The sequence below is a fragment of the Trachurus japonicus genome, chromosome 17 (genome assembly GCF_045865225.1).
Source record: "Trachurus japonicus isolate A0001 chromosome 17, Traja_1.0".
NCBI classification, from domain to species: domain Eukaryota; kingdom Metazoa; phylum Chordata; class Actinopteri; order Carangiformes; family Carangidae; genus Trachurus; species Trachurus japonicus.
Genome location: NC_140923.1, coordinates 27,177,735 through 27,202,782, shown reverse-complemented (window position 1 = coordinate 27,202,782; position 25,048 = coordinate 27,177,735). Strand labels below are relative to the sequence as shown.

At 42.5% G+C, this 25,048-nt stretch overlaps 2 protein-coding genes across 14 annotated transcripts in view; both read right to left on the bottom strand.

Moving 5' to 3' along the window:
- Window positions 1-14,992, bottom strand: part of depdc5 (DEP domain containing 5, GATOR1 subcomplex subunit) — a 41,991-nt gene extending 26,999 nt beyond the window's left edge. For 4 of the 11 annotated variants that reach the window (XM_085804655.1, XM_085804653.1, XM_085804648.1 and 1 more), the window contains exons 1-20: window positions 14,968-14,988; window positions 14,392-14,496; window positions 14,221-14,308; window positions 14,084-14,130; window positions 13,837-13,922; window positions 13,677-13,760; window positions 13,543-13,592; window positions 12,530-12,599; window positions 11,740-11,818; window positions 11,579-11,640; window positions 11,412-11,481; window positions 11,237-11,309; window positions 9,582-9,685; window positions 9,387-9,461; window positions 7,929-8,063; window positions 7,772-7,833; window positions 7,618-7,691; window positions 7,465-7,534; window positions 7,334-7,373; window positions 5,084-5,204 (exon numbers count right to left, since the gene is read on the bottom strand). In XM_085804655.1, the coding sequence (XP_085660781.1) occupies window positions 5,084-5,204; window positions 7,334-7,373; window positions 7,465-7,534; window positions 7,618-7,691; window positions 7,772-7,833; window positions 7,929-8,063; window positions 9,387-9,461; window positions 9,582-9,685; window positions 11,237-11,309; window positions 11,412-11,481; window positions 11,579-11,640; window positions 11,740-11,818; window positions 12,530-12,599; window positions 13,543-13,592; window positions 13,677-13,760; window positions 13,837-13,922; window positions 14,084-14,130; window positions 14,221-14,308; window positions 14,392-14,449 (1,448 nt within the window). In that variant the 5' untranslated portion in view covers window positions 14,450-14,496; window positions 14,968-14,988. Of the gene's footprint in view, window positions 1-5,083; window positions 5,205-7,333; window positions 7,374-7,464; window positions 7,535-7,617; window positions 7,692-7,771; window positions 7,834-7,928; window positions 8,064-9,386; window positions 9,462-9,581; window positions 9,686-11,236; window positions 11,310-11,411; window positions 11,482-11,578; window positions 11,641-11,739; window positions 11,819-12,529; window positions 12,600-13,542; window positions 13,593-13,676; window positions 13,761-13,836; window positions 13,923-14,083; window positions 14,131-14,220; window positions 14,309-14,391; window positions 14,497-14,967 lie in introns of all 11 variants that reach the window. The other 7 variants (XM_085804657.1, XM_085804659.1, XM_085804652.1 and 4 more) reach the window with 4 other exon arrangements.
- Window positions 14,993-18,228: 3,236 nt separating this feature from the next.
- On the bottom strand, window positions 18,229-23,510 carry rab36 (RAB36, member RAS oncogene family). 3 transcript variants are annotated; one of them, XM_085803856.1, is made up of 11 exons: window positions 23,425-23,510; window positions 22,668-22,748; window positions 20,521-20,612; window positions 20,342-20,416; window positions 20,043-20,144; window positions 19,860-19,924; window positions 19,711-19,762; window positions 18,930-19,011; window positions 18,767-18,857; window positions 18,538-18,651; window positions 18,229-18,450 (listed from the first exon to the last, which is right to left on the bottom strand). In XM_085803856.1, the coding sequence occupies exons 2-11, from the start codon at window positions 22,740-22,742 to the stop codon at window positions 18,389-18,391; spliced, it is 810 nt and encodes a 269-aa protein (XP_085659982.1). In that variant the 5' UTR covers window positions 22,743-22,748; window positions 23,425-23,510; the 3' UTR covers window positions 18,229-18,388. The 3 variants fall into 3 exon arrangements, with proteins under 3 accessions (XP_085659982.1, XP_085659983.1, XP_085659984.1); XM_085803857.1 differs by having other exon boundaries at window positions 23,415-23,491; XM_085803858.1 differs by lacking the exon at window positions 23,425-23,510 and adding an exon at window positions 22,871-23,063.
- Window positions 23,511-25,048: the final 1,538 nt, after the last annotated feature.

Here is a 25,048-nt window from a genome sequence, read left to right as displayed (position 1 = left end):
AGAGTCACAACACACACAAGAAAGAAGGTTTTTGGAATAAATCGTTTTTTAAAAGACCAATAACTGCAGCCGCAGCTGGTCGTGGAGTTTCATGTCTGATATTGTAACGTTATCAAGGGGGCAGTTGTCGGTCTGAGAAGTGAAGCTCACTTCCGCGTTCAAAAAACTGCAATCCCCTCGAATTCCTCTGGGGCAGGGGTGGGCAATTATTTTTTCCAGAGGGCCACACTGACTCCGATAAAGTGAGTGAAGGGCCACACGATTCGAAATCAAATTGAAACATCAAATATTTATTGCTGAATTATATATAATTATATATTAGCCTATATAACTACATATATTTGGTGGAAATGATTGCATTACAATAGGCTGACAGCCCACAATCAATGTAATCGCATTTTCAACTTTTATCCATCACAGATCACTGAAGAAACATGCTGTATTATGATATAAATATGGACTCAAGGCAGATTGTTTTATCAAAACTTACTGACCATAAATGACTGCACCAATTAATAATGTTCACAGACACCTGAATATTATAATTAAGCACTCAGATCCTTTTCAGTTCTGATTCAGTGAGACTGTTCTATTTGTATGTAGATAACCTTTTATTTATGAAGAAACACAATACTCCTTTGCTCCTGCCTAACAGCACCAACATGAAAAAAAAGACTGATTTGATTACAAGCGTAGCCATTGGTGGATGGAGGCTTCAGACGCACGTGGCTACAATCAGTCATATGGTCGATCACGTCAGAAAACCCAGCGATTTAATCACAGTTTGCTAAACCTTAGTGTTTGAGAAATAATAATTAGGTGCCGCGATGTTGCTTTATAACCGTCAGCAGTTATGATTCGGCTGACGGAGGGTTGTGAAACACCGGCCCGGTCCCGCGGTCTAGGCTACCGCTGACAGGGTCGCGGTGGTCAGAAACTCCGCTGTGGAGAAAAGCTGCAGCAGAGCGGCTGCTCTCCCTCCTCCGTCGGAGCTCCGGTGTCCGATAGAGAAAGAGATTGAGCAGCCGTTCATCACTGTCTTCTACCTGGAGGAGGTTACTTTCTGTCTGCGATGTGCAGGCTCCTGTTCTAACAGGGCTGTCACTGTTTCAAACAGCTGATTAGTGCGCATCAACGTAATAAAAGCAATCGGGTCATAATACCAGTTCGGCTCGCACTTCGGCTCGCGGGCCGGATTGAGACGGCATGCGGGCCGGGTCTGGCCCGCGGGCCGTAAAATGCCCATGTATGCTCTGGGGGCTGGTGTCAGAAGGGAGCATTCCCCATAGACCCCCATGTTAAAATCGCCGACTTTACATCCTCAGTAAACATGTTAAAAGCCTGGTGTCAGAACGTTTTTTCGTCTCAATCGATAGTTTCTACCCCCGCACACGTGGACAGCTGCTTCGAGGCCAGTGGGCGGGTTCTCGGCCGGCCAATCCAACATGGCGCTGTTCAGGCCGCCATATTTGAGTCACAAAAACGACTCCCCAAAACCAATGGGTGACGTCACGGACGCTACGTCCATTCTTTTTACAGTCTATGAACGTTATAGTGAGCAGCCCCGAGTGATACGTAAACACAGGAAGTCACATGTGTCTATAAAGCATCCAGTGCTAACGGCTAGGCTACTGTTAGCTCTGTGAGTTCTCAGCGGTCCGGACCCGGTTGAACTCCGGACCGGCGCGGCTCGACTCGGCTCGGTCTGGATTTATTTTGGCCCTGAACTGGCGCTGGTCCGGCCGCCAGCCCGGCTCGTTGAGAACTGTCGGTTTATGCTCGACGCAGTCGCGAGTGCGCAAGGCTCGTGCGCCACAAATGACGTAAACGCGCACCTCGCGACGGCGTCGCGCGCTGGCGCGCACCTCCAGGATTTTGAAACTTGGCGCGCGCCGCGCGCTTGTTGGAGGTCCGAAGCTTGACGGACCTTGTTTACATAGTAACGGTTGCTATGATGTCTGATTGGACAATGACCGTTCGGGGGCGGGGTTTTGCGAAAGGTCAATTCTTACCGATCTGGCATTTCACTCAGCACAGCACAAACATTTGAAAATCAACAGCTCCACCTCCCTCACAAGTCCCACCCATAGACTGTAAAAAGAATGGACGTAGCACCCGTGACGTCACCCATTGGTTTGGGGGAGTCTGTTTTGTGCCGCTACTACGGGGCCATCAGTGTAGTAGTTATATAACGTTATCGATCGCTCCATGTATTGATTTTTCGCCGGCTTGTTGTAAACAGATGCACATGGAGGAGAGGAGGGACCGGATTTGCATAGTTCCTCGAGTTCTGGGTCATTTGATGGTCAAGTGTATTGTCGGACAGTAGTTACCCAAAGAGTTTGGCTGGGGGAGTCGTGTTTTTTCCCTTCCCAAAGCTGAAAACACAACAGGAGAGGTGCCTACAATGGGTCAAACTGTGTGGAAGCCCCCTGCAGCCGGACCCTTCTCCCCCACTCCCAGCTAAATGTCATGAAAATAAACAAGCATACATAGCCTACATCTGCTCCAAGGTAAGCTAGCAGGACTAGGGCTGTATCCCAAATCACTCACTACCACAGTGTTTCCTCTAGGATTTTTTTTTTTAAGGGGGGGGGGGGGGGGTCGGACCTTACAACTTTAACTTTCACCACGCACTGCTGCAGCATGCGCGCTTCTCTCTCTCTCTCGCTCTGTGTGTGTGAAGGCCAATTCATGGGTTGCAGTGACGTCACGTCGAAGGGACCGCCGCCATATTTGTGTCCGATTTGACAGGTCTCCTCATATGACAGCATGCAAACCGCAGGATGGAAATGACAGTTTCTTGACAAAATGACAGGGTTTCATACATCCTGTCTGGGTTTATATCTCTATAACAACAGACAAACTCTATATTATCCCACTTATTACACAGTTTATGAATTAACTAATTAATTTGAGACGTAGTGTTGATCAAAGTCCTTAGTCCGGTCACTTCTCCGCTGTTTGCTCCTCACCCTCCTCTCGGTCGACTCGTCTGTAGTTGTTTTCAACGAGCTTTTGATAATCAATCAGTAGATTGATGAATTATCATGTAAATGTTACGGTGTGCGCATTTATGTAGTCCTGTCTGTCATAAGAGATTACGATACGGGACACGTTTGTGTCACGGACTCGCGGTGGCACAGACACAGCTGGTCACAGCTGTGACACTGCGCTGGCCCGTCCGCTCTGTCCGCTCTGATCGCAGGTTTGGTTTCCAGCAGCGGTGAGGGAGGCAGAGAGCCTCCACTCTCCCTCTAACCAGCTACAAGTCATTTTTCTAACATCACAATTAGTCTGAAGCTGGTAAAAATGAAACACAAGGTAAAAATCCTTGATAGTTCTTCTGCCCTGCTCCGCTGATCAGAGCGGCGTCCCTACCAACGGCCCGTTTTACTTAGCAACGGTCTGTTATACAGAAATAAAAGACCCTAAATGCAGAATCAGTGAGTAATTAATAAGAAAGTGATCAAAATGCAGAATTCAATATATCCATGTTATTAAAAAAAAAGTGAATCCCCTCTTTTTGTGAGACTTGTCACAGCCCATGCTGCCACTGATAGACTGCAACCATTTATTCCGTCTATAACTTTACGTCTTTTGGGATGGAATAAAACTGCAGTCCGGGTTTTTTTTGGCGACTGCTATCACAGTTAACAGCACAATATAATCCTGGCATCTTTCAAATAACGTCAATTTTCCGTCTCTTGCTGATTTCCTCCTACTACTCCACTTGTTCTGGTAACGTGACATGCTGTGATCTGTGCCCAGATTGCCCTGATTCGGACACAAATATGGCGGCGCAGAAACACAGTGACGTCATGTGAATCTAATGAATAACAAACAGCGCTATGAGGAGATGAATGAACGGAACACATGCAGCGGTGTATTTGCGACAATTTAAAAAAACAGAAGGAGCTGTACATATGAGGAAACACTGTAGCCTACTATAGTGTACTTCCACAGATTGAATCCTCTCGGTGGGGAGAAAAAAAGAAAAGAAGAAGCTCTGGTCTCGGTCCGCGACACAAACACCACGTCCTGTTACCCGTATTCTCTTGCAGATGCGCCACATGATGCAATTTATGAATCGATAAAAGCCCTATTTTGATCATCATTATGTTGACATTGTGACCACGCAATTTTGTAGTGGTGTCAGAATGTTTAGTGATTATTAATATTCATAAATATAGCGCTCATATGCCTCTGAGACTCTGATGCCTCAAGACGCTCAATATAAAAACACTGTTTACACTCGGGCAGCATCGAGAAGCTTGTCGGGCTAGCAACGGTAACTAAGGGGGGCGGAGCTTCTGCGAAAGGTCAATTGCTTTAAGCAACAAAACATTGTTTTTTTTCAAGGTGGTACTTAACCAAGACCAACAGACTAGGGATGCAAATTATCGATTAATTCATTAATCGATATTTGATACATACAGATTAAGTGGTCTTTCCTGCCAATACACTATGATGATTACTGTAGTATTTAACTAGGCTACTTAAATCACAGAAGCATAAACTGATTTGTTGAACTCAGCAGCCAGATGTAAACATTAATAAAACTCAGTAACCAATCACGCAGCTCCATGTTGTCTCTGTGTGATGTTCAGGGACAGGTCAGGCAGTGTTTCCCACAGGATTTCAGGGGGGGGGCTGCAGCTGAGCGATTAGCGTGATTTTAGCGTGCGCCCCTGTCTGTGTATCTATGTGCAGTCAGAGATCAGAGATGGTGTTTTAAATAACCATGCTAGCGTTTCACCAGCTCTCTGCCAGTCAGCCTCTCAAACTGCCGCCTCTCTCGCGTGCACCGCGTGTAATTTTTTGTGTAATTAATTAATCGTAATTAACGCGTTAAAGTCCCGGCCCTAATAATTATACCTCTTTATTTCATAGCGTGGTGAATGTGCCTATCGCAACTTGTCAACCAGAGTGTTGTGGAGTTGTTGGATTGTGTATTTAGTTGGATGAGGGAAACGTGGAAATACCATGAGCCTCCATTGTGTTACCTTAGCAGCTCATGTCTCTGACCCGCCAATCTAAAAAATTAAAGGTAAGTGGAGTTTTACTCCAGGTAAAAGGATACCTAAAGTTGGTGCTCCTCTGAATCCGTGAAGGTCCAGGAAGTCTGAACACTTGGGCATCATAGGCATCGTAGTCCACCTGGATAGGCAGGCTGTTGTCAGAGTCCTTCTGAGCACAGAGAGCTGAGAGGGGAAGGTCAGAGTCAGTAGATGAAGTGGGTTTCTACATCAGTGGTTCTCATGTTTTTCAAGTCATATTGTCATTTGCTAAGTGTGTAAGTTCAGGCTGTTTCTCAGCCAGCATAAGGAGAAGGTGGGGTACACACTGGACATGTAATCAGTCTGACATACAGACCTTTTCAGAGAGTATAAACAAAGACAGGTGTTACCAAGGATACGAATTAGGCTCCATTCCATTTAGTGTAGCAGAGCTTTTTCTAATGAGCCAGCATGCACAAGAGCAGCACCCTGACTCTGGCTGTGTTCGAAATCATCCACTCACTCACTCACTCCCTATCCACTACATCATGTATATGATATAGTGGACTACATCATGTACACGATGTAGGGAACGACGGGAGGAGAATTCGGACACTAGACGGTAATTTTCTGGACGTGGTTGCGTCAGCTGATGCGCCAGGAGTTGCTGTGACGGAAGCAGACGCGCCGAGAATCATGTAAACAAACCATGGATGTATGAAACAAACCGGACACATAAAAAATAAAATAAGAAAAACCAGACACTTGCGGGAACATTTTAGGATGTGATTCTGTGTGGTTGTGTTACTCGGACAATAAACTGTTGAAATATCGGAAGTTTGGTTTGGTAAACTACTGTTTTGTGTCCCGACCGTGAGCCGTTAACGGCTCTGTGGCTATGCTCTGTGGCTATTAGCTTAGCTCGTCAGATCGTATTTACTACATATTCTACTACAGTTTCTTAATTAGATTGATTTAATGTTGCCTGTTAATGTTCGGATGCTGCTGCCCAACTCCTGCTCCTCGGGCGAGGCAAACGGAGCGAAGGCAAATATGTCTGAGGAGTTTTTTTGGTAAATTGCCTAAATAAATCGTAGCTAACATGCTAATTAGCTTCCTCTTCTTCTCTGGCAAAACACGACCGCATTGCATTGTGGGATACGGGAGTAGAAAGTAGTGTACATCGCTTGTTCACTCAATGTCGCGGTGCATTGTGGGTGTTTTGTCATCCACTACATAGTGGATGAAATTAATTGCGGAGAATTCGAACAACACTACAAAATGGCGAACACACTATATAGTGCACTACATCCGTGATAGGGGGTGATTTCGAACACAGCCTCTGTTTAGCCTGAATGGAATGGAGCCTTAATTCGTATCCTTGGTAACACCTGTCTTTGTTTATACTCTCTGAAAAGGTCTATTGACACACAATGTGCACACGCTAACATTTACACATATGGGTAATTCTGATGTGTCAGGCAACCTAATGTGCATGTCTTTGGACTGTGGGAGGAGGCAGGAGAACCTGAAGACAACCCACACAGACGTTAACTCTTTAAAGGGGAATTGCTTTTTTTTTTTTTACAATCTGGACCTTATTTCTAACATAAAATACGATCTTTTACTCACCCAGATAACTTTGGTGTCATTATAAGTCGTTCCGACAAAGTTAGATCCAGCCGAGAACCGCGAATATCCATATAATGCTACAGCTAACCCTATAGCTATAGCTAACAGCTAACCCCGGACTCAGAGGGGAATAGCACTAGCATATCATAACAAAATATTGGTGAAATGAACAAGTTTTGCAGGAGATAATGTGTTATTTAGAGGCTGCATTCCGGTGCCCAGACTTGCATTATACAGATATACACGGCTCTCGGCTGGATCTAATTTCGTCGGAATGACTTGTAATGACACCAAAGTTATCTGGGTGAGTAAATGATCGTATTTTATGCTAGAAATAAGGTGCCTCTGGAATCATACGGTCATACCTGTCAGACTACAGGCAGTAATGAGAGCCTACAACCCCTTTTTCTCTTTGCCATACAAGCGGGACCAGTGAGGTCTGTGGACAATAATGCGGATGGGGTTCACACCTGAAACCAACCACTCTAGAGTTCACTTGATAGCGGACCATGAGTACCCCCACTATGCGGACCAGAAAGCGGTTGTTTGTTCTGCACCAGAGTTCAAGGCCAGCGTTCACACCAATGCAAATGAACTGCACCAAGGTGGTAAACGCTCCAGGGTTCGGTTCAAAGGAACTAAACAAGACTGGTGTGAACGCGACACATTTATCTACATCGTGCTCTGAAAGTATTACTCACTGTGTGTGTCTTTGTTGCTCTTGAACTTTTCAGCATGAATCTAGGAATAATTGAAATATTAAAGAGATGTTAAAACATATAAGAAATGCTTTTGAAATAAAACAACAGGGTTGCGTTAGGATGTTAGTTACCTTACGACCGGCCAGTTTGATTCGCGGGGTGAAGGAGCTACAGGAGTTCAGACTTTTTGAGGTGTAGAAGCTACAAAAAGATGAGAAACATGATAGAGATTAGCTTCGACTCTTCATCAGTCTTTATTGTCATGGTGCATCATGTCTTCTTGCCTGTGGTTGATCCAGTGAGGTAGGTTGTAGTCGTCTCCGACGCGAGAGTCTCCAGACGTCATCCTGTTGTGCAGCTACAGAGAAAAGATCACACACATCAGTAACACACGGCTGCAGTGTGGGGCCTGATGCAAACACAGAGACATAATGTTACCTTGAACAGTGGCACTGCGTGCAACGGCTGCTCTCCCATACACACGAGGTCTACCCCGATACCTGAAGAGGGAAACACAACCGCTCTTTGATTCTCCGTGAACAGGTCGATTTGTTCAGGTTGTGCGTTTGAGGTGTGTTTATGTCATCACACTCACCGTTGTCAATCATTCTCTGTTTGGTGAGAATCATGAGCAGACGGTCCACCTCAAACACTCCCACCCCGGGTGTGATGACCACTGACATCTGTCCGGTGCGGTCAAAGTTACGGTTGATGTAGTGTTTGTCAAACACTGTGGGAGATTCAAGGTGAGAGTTCAGTGACAGAACTGAACCTGATGCTTGATGAGAGGTTCACAGCTTTCTGCTCAAATATTAATCAGGTGCTGGAATTACTGTAATGCCTCTTTTCATCTGGGACATAAAATGTAAATTTCCCCGTTGTGGGAGGAATAAAAGATTATCTTAAAGGAATAGTTCACCAAAAAAATAGTGACTCACCCTCATGCTGATGAATACTTCGGAGTAGTTTTTTATTCCTCAAAGTGCATCTGGAGACCTGGGAGGCTGGTTCGTAGTCCAACGAAAACTTTATATGAGAGTAATAGGGGTCGACACAAAAACGTCCATAAAACTACACAAAAACCATTTAATCTTCCTCCACACTGCTCGTCAACTGCAATCCAAGTGTCCTGAAGTGATATAGTCCAGAGTTTACCTGAAATGACGTCATTTAGGACATTTTTACAGCCTAAACAGTATATTTGCCTGGGGCGCGCTCTCGCGTTCACGCAATTCACGCGTGCATTATGTCCGACACAAACAGGTCCATAAAACTACACAAACACCTTGAAATATTCCTCCACACCACTCGTCCGCAGCAATCCGACTGTCCTGAAGGGATATAGTCCAGAATTTATCTGAAACTACATGATTTACGTGATTTCCGGTCACATCCATGTGCATCACAAGAGCGCGCCCCAGACAAATAAAATACAGGACTGTTTAGGCTGTAAAATGTCCTAAATGACGTTATTTCGAGTAAACTCTGGACTATATCTCTTCAGGACACATGGATTGCAGTGGACGAGCTGTATGGAGGAATATTAAATGGTTTTTGTGTAGTTTTATGGACGTTTTTGTGCCGGGCCCTATTAATCTCATATAAAGTTTTTGTTGGACTACAAAATGGCCTCCCGGGTCTCCAGATGCACTTTGAGGAATAAAAAACTACTCCGGAGTATTCATCCGCATGAGGATGAGTCACTAATGACTGAATTTCATTTTTTGGTGAACTATTCCTTTAATTATCTTATCTCATCTTAAAAGCATTTTTAAGACTCAACAAAAGAGGAGCATTACTATAAAGTGTCTACAGTGCTGGAAAACAACAACAGTAAAAGAAGATAAGATGTATGATAATGCGATGATGGAAACAGTTGCAGAATGATTATGTATATACAGGTCCTTCTCTGCAGTGGAGACACAGCGGCCTAGACGGCTGAGTGAGAGGACGTTCCTATAAAGTTCCTTCCTCTTGAAATGTTTTACCAGGAACTTCCTCAGTAGAAACGAGGTTACTGAAAACTGTTCTGCCCTGGGATGAGAGCACGCACCGTTGAAGGAAAGGTTAATGGCCTCCAGGTAGTTTCCTTGAGCAGCAGTTGAATTATAACCCACAGGAAATCCATCTGGCATGAGAACAAATGAACAAAAACATAAATACAAACGCATAAACAAACTAGGACCTTAGTGACACAAGGCTCCTAATCCAAAGATCCAACATTAGGCTAAAAGCTGGACTCCACCACCTGCTTCTTTCAGTCGCACCAGCACCGGATACTGGATGAAAAGTTTCTTGATGGTGACCAGTAATGTCGTCCACTCGTCCCGCCTCTCGTTCTGAGCCACAACCCTGATTTAAAAAAAAACAACAAAAAAACATATTATAAGTCATCAGATGCCACCATCATCTGGTCTGTGAATGTGTTCAGCTTCACACCTCTGTAACACTTGCTAGTATTCTTTTGAGGTTGGATCATGAAAAAAGTTCCATCTTAGGTTCAGTGAAAAAGAGTAATACTTGAATATGTTGCATTGGATCTGACGTGTAAACTACACAGCAAAGATGATGCTTCTTGTAAAACATGTGAACCCTTTCTGTCATATATTGGTTTGAATATTTCCACCAATCTCACAACAGGGTTTGTATCATAGCTCAGAAAGGGACACTCTACTTTATCATTTCATTGATATACTTTTACTTCTGTTTACCTTTCTTTAATCATGTAAACATATAATATCATACATAACAATATGCCATTAATTTATTTTATTTTATTTCTTTAATTTATTTTTACTAATGTAGGATGTGACTCCTGAACCCGTTGCTTGGAAGAATTTGAATCTGAATATGTACTATGTGAGCCAAATGTTTGTCTGTTTGCTTGCTTGCTATGTTCTATGCCAGCGGTACTCAATAGGCGGCCCGCGGGCCGCATCCGGCCCGCCGAACCTTCCAATCAGACCCGCGACTGAGTTCTACTAGTTTACATATTACTGTATACTGTATTTCTCGGGCTCCGTGCGCCTGTAAGTCAAAGCGCTGGGACATGTAAACACGTGCGGAGCGTTTGTGTGTGCCTGTGAGGCCCTGCACTGGGATACAGAAACGCAGACGAACCCAAATCACCATGCGCGAGTGTTTGGGGAGCGGGCTGGACTGCAGGGTTTTCCCTGCCTGTCTGCAGAGACCGTGGGTGATTTTGACCGCTGTCTTGGTTCAACTGTGTGTGCATCATGCATGGGGGCCGTTCAGATGAAGCGTGAAGCCGCGCGCATTTGATGAGACGCAATTGTTTTTCCGTGCACACCTGCGGCGCACAGCTGCACGACCTGCTTCTCCCGCTGTTGTGTCCCGGTTCCATCGGCCTGTGTCTCCTACTGTTTCCCACTGAGCTCTGCCTCGTTTGAAAAGCCCATGTGTGGAAAGACGTCGCCTTCGAGATGTAGAATGTGTATTATAGAAGAGAAACACACATTTCAGGACCAATGACTTGTATCCTCAGAACAGAGTCAGACATGTCCTGTGATGGTCAGGTCATATTTAAGTTGAAAATCACAGGGCATGTCTGAGGATACAAGTCAGCAGTGTAAAGCTCCAGCATGATATGTAAATGATATGATAATGTCAAGATTTTTCATTTTATATCATACAAAACACCATGAAGTGTATAAATAAAAATTATGTGCTTACAAGTAAAATAAAAATAAATTATTAGATGAAAAAGGTGAATTTAATTTCAATCTAGGCCTATTTGAATGTGCGGCCCCCAAGGTGTCTGTTAAGAAAATTTCTGGCCCTTCGACAAATGTATTTGAGTACCCCTGTTCTATGCGTTCTTGTTTTATCTTTTGAAAATTCAACAAACACACGGTATATCTTAAATATTTTTTTTAAACTCACCTGTAGAAGTCTTCATAAAAACGTCCCTCGTGATCCTGTCTGATGGAGCTTCTCAGGATCTCAGGAAATTCATCTGTGGAGAGTGAAAGCTCAGAAACAGAAACAGAAACAGAAACATGCTAATCTGAGTCATGACTCAGCGTGATGAGACCATGTGATATGACAGAGGCCTCACCGATGGTTTTAGCACTGTAGAATGTACGCGAGAAAAGCACAACCGTCACCTCATGACTGCAGTTCTTCTCCTGGATTCACAATAGACAGAAATTTTGTTCAGTAACAATTCATGAAATCATTAATCAATTTAAGAGTCACAAAGATAAACAAAAGAAAATCACAAACCTTCCACTTTGCAAAAAGGTCCGACAGGAACCCGTTTACAGCCTTCTCAAAGTACAGGTCGCCTGAGACAAACAGTACAAATCAATAAGAGGACCTGTATGTCACTGGGACTAAACACATTTCTTAAAGTGAGAACGGCCAATCAGAGAACTCCAACTAACCATAGATGTCAAAGTCCCACATCTCACAGCTCATCTGGATAAAGATGTAGACCATCGCAGACGTTGATCTGAACACCACCTGGGTCGTAGGGTCACGTGACAAATGAACAACTCAAACATAAATACATTAATTGACAGCAAAGTCAATCGTTCATTCAGTTCATCATTATCATTGAATACGTTAAGATTTACTGCCATTCTTTGTGAATTGTCTTTGGGATGTTGATTGAAAAAAGAGTGAATCTGGGTACTCGGTGGTCCAGTGGTTCTACCAGACCTGGCCCATCCAACTCTTCTGTCCGGGTCGTGAGATCAATGACAAACCAGACAAATTTACTGATGAGGCTTATTTTATAGCCCCATGAAATTATCTTAATTTGCTTTTATTTTGAAATGCCTCGTGCAACTGATCTTCAATTCAATTCACATGTGATTGAGGTAATGGGATTATTATTATCATTATATAATATTATTATTACATGCTTGTGTATTCATGTAATAAATGTTCTTAACAAGATGTTTGGAGTCATTTTTGATATAATAATAAGAATAAAAGTGAGTGCGCTCTATGTTTTCTACATTTGATCTTCACTATAAAATGTAGGTACAGGGGGACAAAATGTGTGTGGAACTTCACCAAACTTAAAAAAACAGTTCAAATTGTACAAGTAAAAGTAAAACTGTTGTTAATAGTATTCCTTTCAATTCTTTGTTAGATGAAAAAAGCATATCTGGACATGGTATTAACAATCAGTCATGTGTGATCAGCGTCTGCCTCCTGAACACTCACCCTGCTGTCTTCACTGATGTACCCACAGGTCACTTTCTCTCCCTTCACCCACAGTTCACTGGCCTGAGCTCTAGAGAACCAGAAACATTATGAGAGCGAGGGAAAGGGAACACTGAGTTCAACACCGCTCTCCTCATCAGAGGAGAGGCTAGGTTGGGACACTCTGACAAACACCTGGAATAAATCTGATATAAAGTCATGATGAGGAGAGCAGCTTTGATGGTTGTCCTTCTGGAAGTTTCTCCATCTCCACACAGTATTTGTGGATCTTAGAGTGACCATCAGGTTCTTGGTCTCAAGTCTTACCAAGACCTTCCTCCTCTACAGGTGTTGTAGATGGTCAAAATTGTATTAAATGATAATCTAGGAGGGAAACTTATAGTTTTTTGTGTTGTTTGTTTTTAATTTCAGCAAAAAGTTGACGGGGTCTCATTCAAATGTCTACTTTCTTCTTATTTTTTTAAAGAGATAGTTCAACATTTTGGCTAATTGGTCCATTGCCATAATCCCTATAGTCATGGCAGTAGGTTAGACAGAGTTGTTGTTAGAGGTAAATTCATGCAAAACCACTGATGCGCATTCCCGCAGTTTTTAGGCAAGCAGTCTCTTTTCGGCTCTGCAATTGCCTCTAAAACAACTCTGTCCGGTAACGTTCCGTTATCTCATAGCGTGGTGAATGTGCAGGTCACAACTTGTCCACCAGAGCGTTTTGGAGTTGTTGGATTGTGTATTTGATGAGTTTGATGAGGGAAACTAAGAAATCCCATAGCGTAGCTCTGAGCAGCTCACGGCTCTGCTCCGCCGTTCTAAAAATAGCTTGCACCGACAATTAAACGTAACGAACCTACTGCTATGACTATAGGGATTATGGCAATGGGCCAATTTGACAAAATGTTGAACTATTCCTTTAACCTTTACCTGGTCAAACAAATCTTTAACATTTACACACACTGACCTCGGGCTAAGTCGCTCTGAATGTATTTTTTGTAGATAAGTGTAGCATAATGCTTTACCTGATTCCTGCAAACTCCACTTTCTGTGTCACATAAGCACACGTGCTCACCTGGAATAAAGATTGTGACATTTGAATCCTCATGTGCCATTGCGTAGTATTACACAATTCCACATGCCCACATGCCCTACCTACCAGACTCTTCTTCAGCCTCCACATGTCTCCTCTGCCAATGTATTGATCCTTGAAGGTCAGCTCCACCAGGTCCAGGGTCACATCCTGCAAACACAGGAGTGTGAGAGCCTCTCTTTCACTGAGAGGTGGACGAGCCGCAGAGGACGTGGAGTCAAAATACCTTAGGGTCGACAATGTTGACGATCACATCCTGGTATGCACGTAGTTTGAAGGCTTGTGCCACAGTCTGGTCCACACTGATTGTCTCTGCATAAGATCACATATCCATCATGAATAGTGAAGGCATAGCAAGTTTATCTGTATAGCCCGTTTTTACACACAGTTTGTCTCAAAGGGTTCAAAATTAACTTCACGTTTAAAACTATACATTAGAGATTATCAAAGTTTTATCTAGTCCAGTCATTTACCTTTCTGTAGATCCTCTTTCAGACTTTTCACCTGCAGTAGCAGAGGACTGGGAATTTCGAAATAGACAAAAATCAAATTATAGTGAAAAGACATAAAGACTACTCAACACAGACATGCTCATGCTTTGGAAGTTCACCTGTATTCGTCTGTGGGGTGTGCAATCTCAATTATATCCCCCAGACTGACTTGAGGGAAAACTTTTGGGTTGACAACCAACTCGTCATCTGTTCAGAGGAATAATCAGTTTGAGAAACATTGAAAAAAATGTTTTAAAAGAAAAACCTAGACAAAACTATTTTTCACTCACCACTTCCACCAAAACCTTTCTTGTGGAGCACAAGCTTGTATGACCTGTTGGTCTTCATGATGAAATTCTTGAGGGACAAACCCGTCACTTCATTGATGACTCATCCTAGTTGTGAACAAATTAACACTATTTTCTTGTCATGGATAAGCTCATTCACTACACACTGGACACCGTCCACTTCACTTGACTCACTTCATTTTCTTACAGTGTCATCACAACTGTCACGAGATGAAAAGCATTACCGCAAGAAATACACGGTCTCTCAATAAATTAAAGTAATGTATAGATATTTGGTGAACTTATTTTAAAGTATTCAACAAACCTTTCAGGCAGGTCCAAGTGGATCAAGTGAAAACACACACAGACACATGCAGCAGTATCTGAGAAGCCTCTGCTCCACAGCTCATGGGATGTTGCTATCCTAGCAGCATGTGGCTAACTCCAGACTTCATTGACCGTTTATAAAATAAGTAAACGAACACCAGTCACAGCCATCTTAACAAAAGCATGTCCTTTAAAACATGCATTTAAAATACACGCATTTTGGTGAAAGTGCTTTACAACTGTCGTTGTTACCGTGGAAGTGTCAGGCTGTTTGCTTCCTAGCAGAGCTACACTAGCGCTACTTCCTCCAAAACACGGAAAACTATGACAGGATTGGTTAGCGTTGATCAGAGAGTGTATTAGCACAGCGAGAGGGCTCACTCTGCTGAGTTTTCATCTTCGCTTCTTCCGGAGGAGTCATAGGTCGCAGTCGCAGTCCGATACCGACCGAGCCCGAGAGAGTAGACCCGCTATGAGCTGAAGCTTTTGAGCGGCAGCTATGGCCTTATTCTCTCTTTCAGATGCTGCCATGACTCGCCTGATTACAGATGGGTGGGCTACTTACAGGTGGTCTGCTTTTTAAAATCCGTCATATGACCATACCAAATGTGGAATGTAGGCCTACAGTGGCATGCAAAAGTTTAGGCACCCCTGGTCAAAATTTCTGTTAATGTGAACAGTTCAGCAAGTTACAGATGAAACATTCCCTTTATATTTTAAACAATGTTTTTTTTAAAAAAAATTTTAATTTTCATATTTTACATTGTCAAACTCACAGAAAAGGAAAAGGGCCCTCAGCAGAGACAAAGGTTTGGCCACCCTGCATAGTTAGTATCTATAGTAGCCCCCCTTTTGAAAACTATCACAGTGTGTAAATAGTAGATATCTTGTCTGATACCATGGTCAAAGTTATCTGAGAGCTCAAGTCTCCTGGGTTTCCCATTCTTTTGCAGGCTGCTGCTTCATTTCCCCTTTTCACTCTAAAACTGTATAAAAACAAACAAAAATACACTGATATTGATGAAAATGTTGCAAAAGAGAGTTTTATGTTTTACTTCATACCTTTTGAAGATCATTTCATCTTACACTTGCTTAACAGAAATTTTGACGTTAATTTATTTTTAATTTATAAAGTGGCAAACTTTTGTATGCCACTGTATAAGACTGTACAGACAAACATTATAAGTCTGTCACTTAAATAATAAACGTCTTTATTTATTTGTGTATTTTCTCACTTAACCAAATAAAGTTAAAATCTTGACAAGTGGCTTTTAAAGCCAGGGACACACCGGCCCGACCGTCGGGCGTCGGGCCTCGTCGGACGGCGTCGGGAGCTCGTCTGTTTGGTGTGTTCCTCTCCGTCGGGGAGCGTCGGGTCTTGTCGGGTCTCGTCGGGGCCGATTGAACATGCTCAATCGGGACTCGTCGGCCGTCGGGAGAGTATACTCGTCGGGTACTCTGATTGGCTGTGTGCTAGCTATGGCGATTCTGATTGGCCGTGCCCTAAGCGAATCAGCGCGGTGTGTGGGAGGGACGGAAGTGACCACAGTAAACAAACGGTGTCCTAGCCTGTCCTACAGTAAAATGGTATACAAAATAAAAAGAGGAGTAAGATGTTCAATCAAACCCACATAGTTTGAAACAACGTTCAAAACACACACAGCTCACAACTAAGCATATAAAGCCCGCTAGCTTAATGCTAACGTATAATGTATAGACGGGCTAACAGAAATTAGCATCGGCTATCGGCAGTTTGCGGCAACCGAGCCACAGCAGTAAGCTGCTAAAAACTGTTTTAATTTTGGCTTTAGCGCTGTTAACACGTGGCTGGTTAAATTGTTTTGGGGAGATTAATGTTGGTCTCATTGATGAAATTTAACAACTGTGGCAGTGGCATTAGTTTGTTTGAATTAAAAGTGAGCAGGGCTGCCTCTGGGCTACGGACTGAAATAACCACATTTACGTAAATAAATAAATGTTTTACAATGAACCGATCAGTCTACATTTTATTTTGTTAAGTCAACATGGTTACTGTACATGGCAACTACCACTTTATGACTTAGAATTTGTCTGTATTTCTATGTGGGAGTCCTCGCCACTCAATCGCTCTGGTCAGCAGTCGGGGCAGTGTGTTTCACTTTTTCCTTTCTCCCGACGAGAGGCGACAGACTCGTCGGCCAAAGCCGTCGGCGTTGGGACGCGTCGTGGCGGTGTGTCAGGGGCTTTAAAGATGAGAATCACCTCATTAGTAAGGGATATATTTCCAGTAGTTAAAGCAGAAGTAAGCGATATTTTTGTGTTAATATAAGTCTTAAATAGTTATATCTTCCGACAGCAATCACTTACATTGAGTGTTTGGACCAAAACACGGGTCTGTCAGTCACTCTGCTCTGCTCTGAGCCGAGGAGAAAACTTTTCTCGTATCCTACAATTTTTATCCAATGAGGAGAGAGAACGGCATGCAGGGCTGTGTGTGCAGCCAAGGGATGCGCGTGAATGTGGTGACGTAGGGACGAGGACTGTTATGGTGCGTTCAAGGCAACTCGTATTTTTCCGACCTGTGAAGTCTTACCAGTTCGATCTGGTACATAGACTGTAAAAAAAGACGTACTGGTACGAGTTCACGGGTCGGAAGTTACGAGTGGCCGTTATAGTGACTTTCACAGGTAAAACAGGTCGGAAAAACACGAGTGGGTTGCCTGGAACGCTACAAAGTCGTAAGTCGTGACTTGAAGCTGTAATTTACGGTTTCAAAAGCCTGCCTGGAACGCAGCATTAGCCAAAACGACCGGATCGCTTACTTCTGCTTTAAGTTTTGAACAGACAGATCTCAACAGTTCAGCCAGTTGATAAACAACTTTATTAAACTAAATAGCATTATTTAAAAAAAGAAAATACTGGTCTCATAAATTCACAACTGCCTTCATCAACTATTAAAAGTAGCAATGCCTTGAAATCAAGATTATAATATGAGCATTACAAATGTTGAGTTAATCACAGCTCATTTAACAACACTCATTTACTTTATTTTTACTTTTTTAAAGTAAACATACATGTTTGGTTTCCTTCTCCCAAAGTCCCGCCTACAGTCCAGTACAGCCCATAATAAAATATTCCACAATGATACTGAAGAAACAAACACTATTACAGTTGTACAAAGGTAGTTTCACAAGGACCCATTTTGGTCTTGTGACCCAAATCTGATCTGGTCGAGGCACCACTATGCATCTCTGAAATGATGGGCACCTTAGAATTGGTATTCTACTGTATAAACATTGCAGAACTGACATAATACAAAATGAGACAAGCACAAACTAAGCTGGTTGTAATGAGATGTGCTGATCAGCCTCAAGTATTAGTTGTTACCATACTATGATTTTACCCTGGGTCTCCCCAGGTCTAAACATTTAGTTCTACAATATATATATTTTTATTTTAATGCTATAAAAATTGTCAAATCATTAAGAGTTAGCATCAGCATTATTGATGGCTTCAGTCCAACATGGGAACACATACTGGTCAAACCTTCTGCAAATGTCAGAATGGCTTTTTAATGAATTGTGGAACCTGATGGAACACGTCCAAAGGCACATTTCAGTCCAGTGGCACACTGTCTGACCACCGCTTCTGGATGGATCTGGGCTCCTTAATCATCTCCAAGTTCCTCTTCTCATCAGCAGCAGTTTCTCTTCCTGTCTTGAGCTCTGACCTCCTCCAGATTGGCATGATCCGATTCTGTCAAGACAATCATTGTTCTGGATTTGTATAAGACTTTCATTGTCATTACCATCTCTGCTTGTTAAGAGCTGACTCATTACTTACTGATGCTATCTCCTCGCCCGATGCTTGCAGGGGCCCCGTTCTCCAGATCCTTCAGCATGCACCTCTCAAAGGCAAGAGCTGCCACTCTGAAGAAAAACCCCTCCACATTCTCCCCTTTAAATAAGGGTTTTTTGTTAGAGTGGTTTTCTGCTTTCTTTCATGGTTGCACTGTATTTATATTATTTTAACATGAAGCAACAATAGATGAGGGTGAGCTCTTGGTTTTTACCTGTTTTGGATGAAAGGGCCCAAAACTCTGCATGCATTTCTGTTGCTATTCTAATGGCATCTTTTTCTGTCCTCTGTTTTTCCTCTGTGGGCTTGAAAACAAGACAAATCAATACTGGAATCATGAAAATCCAAAATATCCATGTAATCTAAAGCATACTCACCAGAAGGTCATTCTTAGTGCCAACCAAGAAGATGAGACAGGAGTCGGGCTCATTTTCTCTCATGGCTTCCTTCAACCACTGGCTATGAAAACAAAACCAAAAATCTTCAATAAAAAATGTATTTGCAGTTGTTGTTCTGATCTTTGTGTAAATTTCATTTATTTTTTTCTGTCTTGAAATTTAGATTCAGCTTAGTCTCCCAACATGTTAAAGGAATAGTTCACCAAAAAATGAAATTCAGTCATTATTGACTCACCCTCATGCCGATGAATACTCTGGAATAGTCCGGTTCGTAGTCCAACGAAAACTTTATATGAGTAATAACGCCCGACACAAAAACGTCCATAAAACTACACAAAAAACATTTAATATTCCTCCACACTGCTCATCCAGTGCAATCCAAGTGTCCTGAAGGGATATAGTCCAGAGTTTACCTGACACATCGTCATTTAGGCAAGTCCGGTCACTACTACTACTACTACTAACTAACTACTCTGGAGTATTCATCAGCATGAGGGTGTGTCACTAATGACTGAATTTCATTTTTTTGGTGAACTATTCCTTTAATGTGTGCATATCCTTAACTCGCATTTGACTTATACCACATTGTATTCACAGAGTTGCAAAGTGAGGAAGGTTTGGAGTGCTGGGTGTAGCTGCAGTTGATTCACTATTGCTTCATCACTACTACAGGCCACTTTCATACTAAAGAGGTCATGTGATCCATGGTTAATAAATTATACACTATACACTGCTTTAGAAATCTTACCACCATACCTACCGTGTGTGATCTAAGGATTTAATGTCTGCCATGTCAAAGACTGTGATGATGACTGGAAAACATAAACAATAAGTTTAGTTCACCTGAGTGCAAATGTAAAACACTTTCAGCTAACATCAACATCAAATTTTTTAAAGGACAGCTTTTACCTTGAGCTCCCCTGTAGTATGCAGATGCAATGCACTTGAATTTCTCCTGCCCAGCAGTATCCCAGCTACAAAAATAATTTTCATTCAACAATTACTGAGCAGCATGGATATCAAAAACACGCAAAAGCACTCTAAAGATACATCTGTACTGCAGGAGGATTTATTTGAATTTAAGCTACTCACATCTGGAGGGAGAAGGGTACTCCTAATATTTCAAACCTCTCGATCTCAAAATCTACCCCGATGGTGGCCTTGTAGTCTCTTTCAAATACATTTTTACAAAACCTGAAAATGGCAAGAACAAGTCATGGTTCTTTTTCTTCTTGCCGTTCAAAACTGCAATCAGTCAGTTACAATACAGACACAAACTTTTTACATGCAGTTTTATAATGATTTTATGTTTTATGTGTGTGTACTGTTCTTCTTTCTGTAGATATACAGTATATTATAGGTTAGGGGTTATGTCGTAGTGTCTGAAGTACCTGTTAATGAGGCAGGTCTTCCCCACATTGAGGTTTCCAACAACCACCACTTTTGACATTTTCTGTCGGTCCCACCTTAAAATAAGAAAACAACTTTTTAGCATCATTGAGGGCGACGTGGTTTTAAGTGTCATGCTCAAGCAAAAGAATTAGACTTGAATCCAAAGCAAGATACTCACGGCTGATGCCTGGCTGCTCTGCTCTTACAGGCAGCATTGGCCTGAGGGTCCCAGTCCTTCTTTAACTCCAGAGAGGCCTCAGGTGTGTAGCACTGAAAACAACAGCAGTTGTTACAGTGAATACAAGGCGAGGTCCACAGCCATGCTAGCAGCTCTGTGACACTGTAACATCTAACAAAGAGCTTGTACTTTTGGTTCTAAGCCCCAGAATGACAAAAAAAAAGTGAGTTTGTAAGATTTGTTATCCCAAGATGGGAAATTACAGAAAGCTGGGAAATTATGCAATTATTATGCATCAGTTTATCAAACTAAACCTGGTTCTAAGCCTGGTTTAAAGGAATATTACGTTTATTATATGTATATATTTATGTATATTAAGTTTGCTATTGCTGGTCAACCTCAGCATTAACAAAAATGTATTTACCAGTTAATATTTGGTAGCATCATCAAGCATCAAGCTTCATAGTTAGAGGAACACCAATGTTTTTGGTTGTTTTAAGATAAGATAATCCTTTATTGTTCCCACAGTGGGAAAATGTACAAGGTTGTAACAGCAGATAACAGCAAAGAAATGTATAGCACAGACAATAAATAGCAATAGCAGCAAATAGAAAGCAGTAGAGTATGATTAAAGGGATAGTAGCATTTTTTTTAAGTGGGGTTGTAAACTGTTTTCTTGTCTGTAACAACATCTATTGCACGTCTGTCCGTCCTGGGTGAGGGATCCCTCCTCTGTTGCTCACCCTGAGGTTTCTCCGATTTTTCCCTGTTAAAAGGGTTTTCCATGGAGTTTTTCCTCAGTCGATGTGAGGGTCTAAGGACAGAGGATGTTGTTACGATGCCATGTAAAGCCCTTTGAGACAAACTGTTTGTAAAAACGGGCTATACAAATAAAATTGCCTTGCCTTGCCTTGCCTTGTATGATCTACAAATAGCCCCTAAATACTTTAATTGCAGTAGAAGACTCTCTGCACTCCTCCCGTTAGCAACGACAGCCCATAGCCCTGCCCAGAGATTTACAACATACAGTGTTGTGAACAGACCCAAAGAAACGGCCTATTTTCGCGGCCTAAAAGAGGTTTTACCTGAAAAAAAATACACAGTTCCATTGTTCACTATAATATAATTTTTTCCAGCCCCTCAAAGTGCAGGAAAAACGCTGTTTTTATTTGGACCTAACCAACTGCTGATTGGCAGGCGCTAACCCTGGACCGGAGGGATACGTGAGTTGGTTAGGTCCAAATGAAAACTTTGTTTTTCCTGCACTTCCTGCACGCTTTGGGTGAAGGAGCCTGTCACTGATGGAACTCTCTAGCTTGGTCAGGATGTCTCTCATGGGGTGGGAGTCATCGTCCATCAGAGATAACAGCTTGGCCATCATGCTCCTCTCTCCACTGACTTCCACCAGGTTGAGTGGACATCCCAGGACAGAGCTGGCCTTCTTGACCAATTTGTTAAGTCTCTTCCTATCCACAGCTGAGATGCTGCTGCTCCAGCAGACCACTACATAAAAAAACTTTTTAACTTTCACTTCTGTTTCTATCACTAATTATTCAGCTTCTGAACTGAACTGAGCAAGTAGCTTTGGCTAAGTGCACAATGCAAAGTTAGCTGTGTAATAGCAACACTTAGGAATAACACAGCAGCAGATTGAAAAGCAACAGCAAAAGAAGAAGCCAGTTCATATTACACTACATTGACTCTAAATAACCTGTGGACTACTCAGGTTCTAACATGTTTACTATAATACTGGTCAGATCCACCAGTACAAGAACTCACAGTGCTCTGGGAACCTGTGATCTGGCCCCTTCAGAGGTCAAAGATAGATTCCTGTCTAATTAAAATCTCTTTAATGCAGCATTTGGAGAATATTGAGGGGGCAGTAGGACACGCTCACAGAGGTTTTGATTGTGTACATGACTGCAGCATGACGACACAACTACCCTGAGTGCTGTGATCTGATTTAACACTCTGGGAGAGTTTAGTAAGAGTCACACTTTTCCAATACCTTCAGCTTTCTCTGGGCTGCAGCTGCTACTATTTCACTACCACAGTGAACTCACAGCATCAGACTGGGCTTTTCCTGGGTGTGGATGTTAACAGGAGCAGACCACAGTACACAGGCAGAGAAAAGGTTGCAAGCCTACCTTTGGGAACTCGCAGATGACCCTGTCTTTGCTGATGGGCAGTGGGAAGGGCATCATCCCATTCCTGTTATCCATGACGACCTGAGAAGGAATGTGTAGCACTGTAGTTAGAGTTTTTCTGATTCAGTTCAACACGAAGGCCTCCTGTAATGTTTGTGTGTATTTTTATTTTTTCTTTCATAAAACTCACATGAACAAAATACCTTAATTCAGGGCATCCGAATCCACACTCGTATTCTCATTTAGCTTCATTATCTCCACACACAGACAGCCTGGTGCAACGCATCTACTTGCAAACCTGAACACTGGTCGGGCTATTCAAATACAGTCACTTGGGTTTTATTTAAGAGACGCTAGCGCGGCCGCAACTTGATGAAGTTCACCAGTGTGAGGCTGCAATGTAGGTCACTGCATTTTCAAAATAAAAGTGTAAAGACTCGAGGAAAAGTGTGAGATTCATCTTGGCGTTTAAACACATGCTTAATAACCCCATATCGGCTTTGTACAAATGGTTTCTCCCCGTGGCTATTAATCCTATATCGTAATTAACGTGAGGCTCGTACACAACGATTTTAATGTGAAGTCCCTGAACGGAAGCACCGTTATGTCTTCTTCATAGTGACGCTTGCAGCGACACAGCGACACAGAACCAACTCCGCCGCCTTTTATTTCCCAGGTGTGCGCTTATCTGTCCTTCAGAGGGGGACTATGTTACTCGGCGGATCAAACACAGACACAGTGACCGACCTGTACTCACCACAGACAGATAGATCTCACAGGTTTCTCCTGCCAAGACGCTCCCTGCAGTTAAGAGCCAGGACGTTGTCTGATGAGCAGCTCGTTTCTATGACAACCACACTATAGCGCCCGTGTCACGTGATAGTTGGACTTCTGTTGGACTGTGTTGTTTAAAATATCAATATCCGAAGCAAAATATTGTGGTTTCAAAGGACAACGTGGAGGTACAACTACTGAACGCCATGGGGCAGTTCAGTTTGTGAAAGTTATTGTGGACAATATCGTACTTTTAGAAGCTGCTAATTTATCAAAAATAAATAACCGGTAGCCACATATGTTAACGAATCAAATGGGCCAAATGGAGAAGAAATAACTTAATGTCCTTTATTTTTGCACAGGTGTTGGTGTATGTATGTTTCCAGTCATCATCACAGTCTTTGACATGGCAGACATTAAACCCTTAGATCACACACGCACTCACACCAACTCCCAGTATAAAGGTGGACTAATGGCACCACCTGGTGATTTTATCCAAGTACTCCCAGTCTGAACTGCTGTAGTAATAAAACTATTATGGTCAGGCGTATTTGCATTTTTTTTTTAAAAATTCAAAATAATTTCCAAATCTCTAACTCTAATTTTTCGTAACAGGCTAAAATGTTCTAATACCGGTACGTAATAAGTGCTATGAATATGAGCTTTTTGATCTGGACAAGCGTTTTTTTTTTAGTTTTTTTTTTTACAATCCGCTTAAACTGTAATAATAGACATTTCTGGCGTGATGATATCGACCAGTTCCTTCAGGTTCACCATTTAAAATATGATATCAGCATACTGCCCTCTCTATAACTCTAATATTAGTTAGTTATGAGTCTACCTTGATTACAATAAGTTGTATATAATTATCATATCGATTTCTTCGTCTTCGGGTTCAGAAAAAAAGAGGATGGAACATCAGAACAGGACTTAATTAGTAAGTAACGTTACGTGAACGCACCTTGGTCACATGTCCGTGCGGGAGGCTAAAGCTAAGCTAAGCGCCTCTCTGCAGGAGGAATGACTGCGGAGAAAAACAGAACACGCGCTGTCTAAAGTGGCCGTAGACGGTGCCGTTCAGTATTAATTCACAGGAGGATGAACCCAGAAAACTCCGAGTGTCTGGACATCTGCGACTTTGGGAATGAAGAGAACACAGGTAATGTGGTGTAATGACCTTGGCTAGCCAGTAACCACCGACCTCAACCAACTACCGCTAATGCTAACGTTTGGCGGAGTTATCTTGTAAAAACCGACTTTGACCAACTGAACATAACCAAATATACGACCTACGCAAATTTTGCTCAGTTGTCATCGGTTTAGCTGTAGTGCATTTACAGCCCTGAAACCCCAGATAGGAATGTCCTTGTAGCTAGGACAGATATAAAGATATACAGGTGAGTGTTTAACTATATTACAGGGAAGCTAGCAAAGTGAGCTAACGTTAGCTATAATCAGTTATGTAACCGCGGTGTGCCGCTCGGGAGGGGTGGGGTGGGGTGAGGTTGTCTTATTTTGTTTTTATTTATTTGTTTAAAGTAGACCGTCTCACTGATAACTACATTTGAATGAACCGTCGACAACAGGTTACAGGGATTGATTAACAA

Excerpts from the sequence above, each read along its gene's own strand:
- rab36 (XM_085803856.1), bottom strand. The coding sequence starts at position 22,742 with ATGGATAACAGGAATGGGATGATGCCCTTCCCACTGCCCATCAGCAAA. Across the intron at positions 19,763-19,859 it reads ATACTACAGGGGAGCTCAAG|TCATCATCACAGTCTTTGAC; the intron begins GTAAAAGCTGTC and ends TATGTTTTCCAG. Across the intron at positions 18,451-18,537 it reads CGGGCGAGGAGATAGCATCA|AATCGGATCATGCCAATCTG; the intron begins GTAAGTAATGAG and ends TTGTCTTGACAG.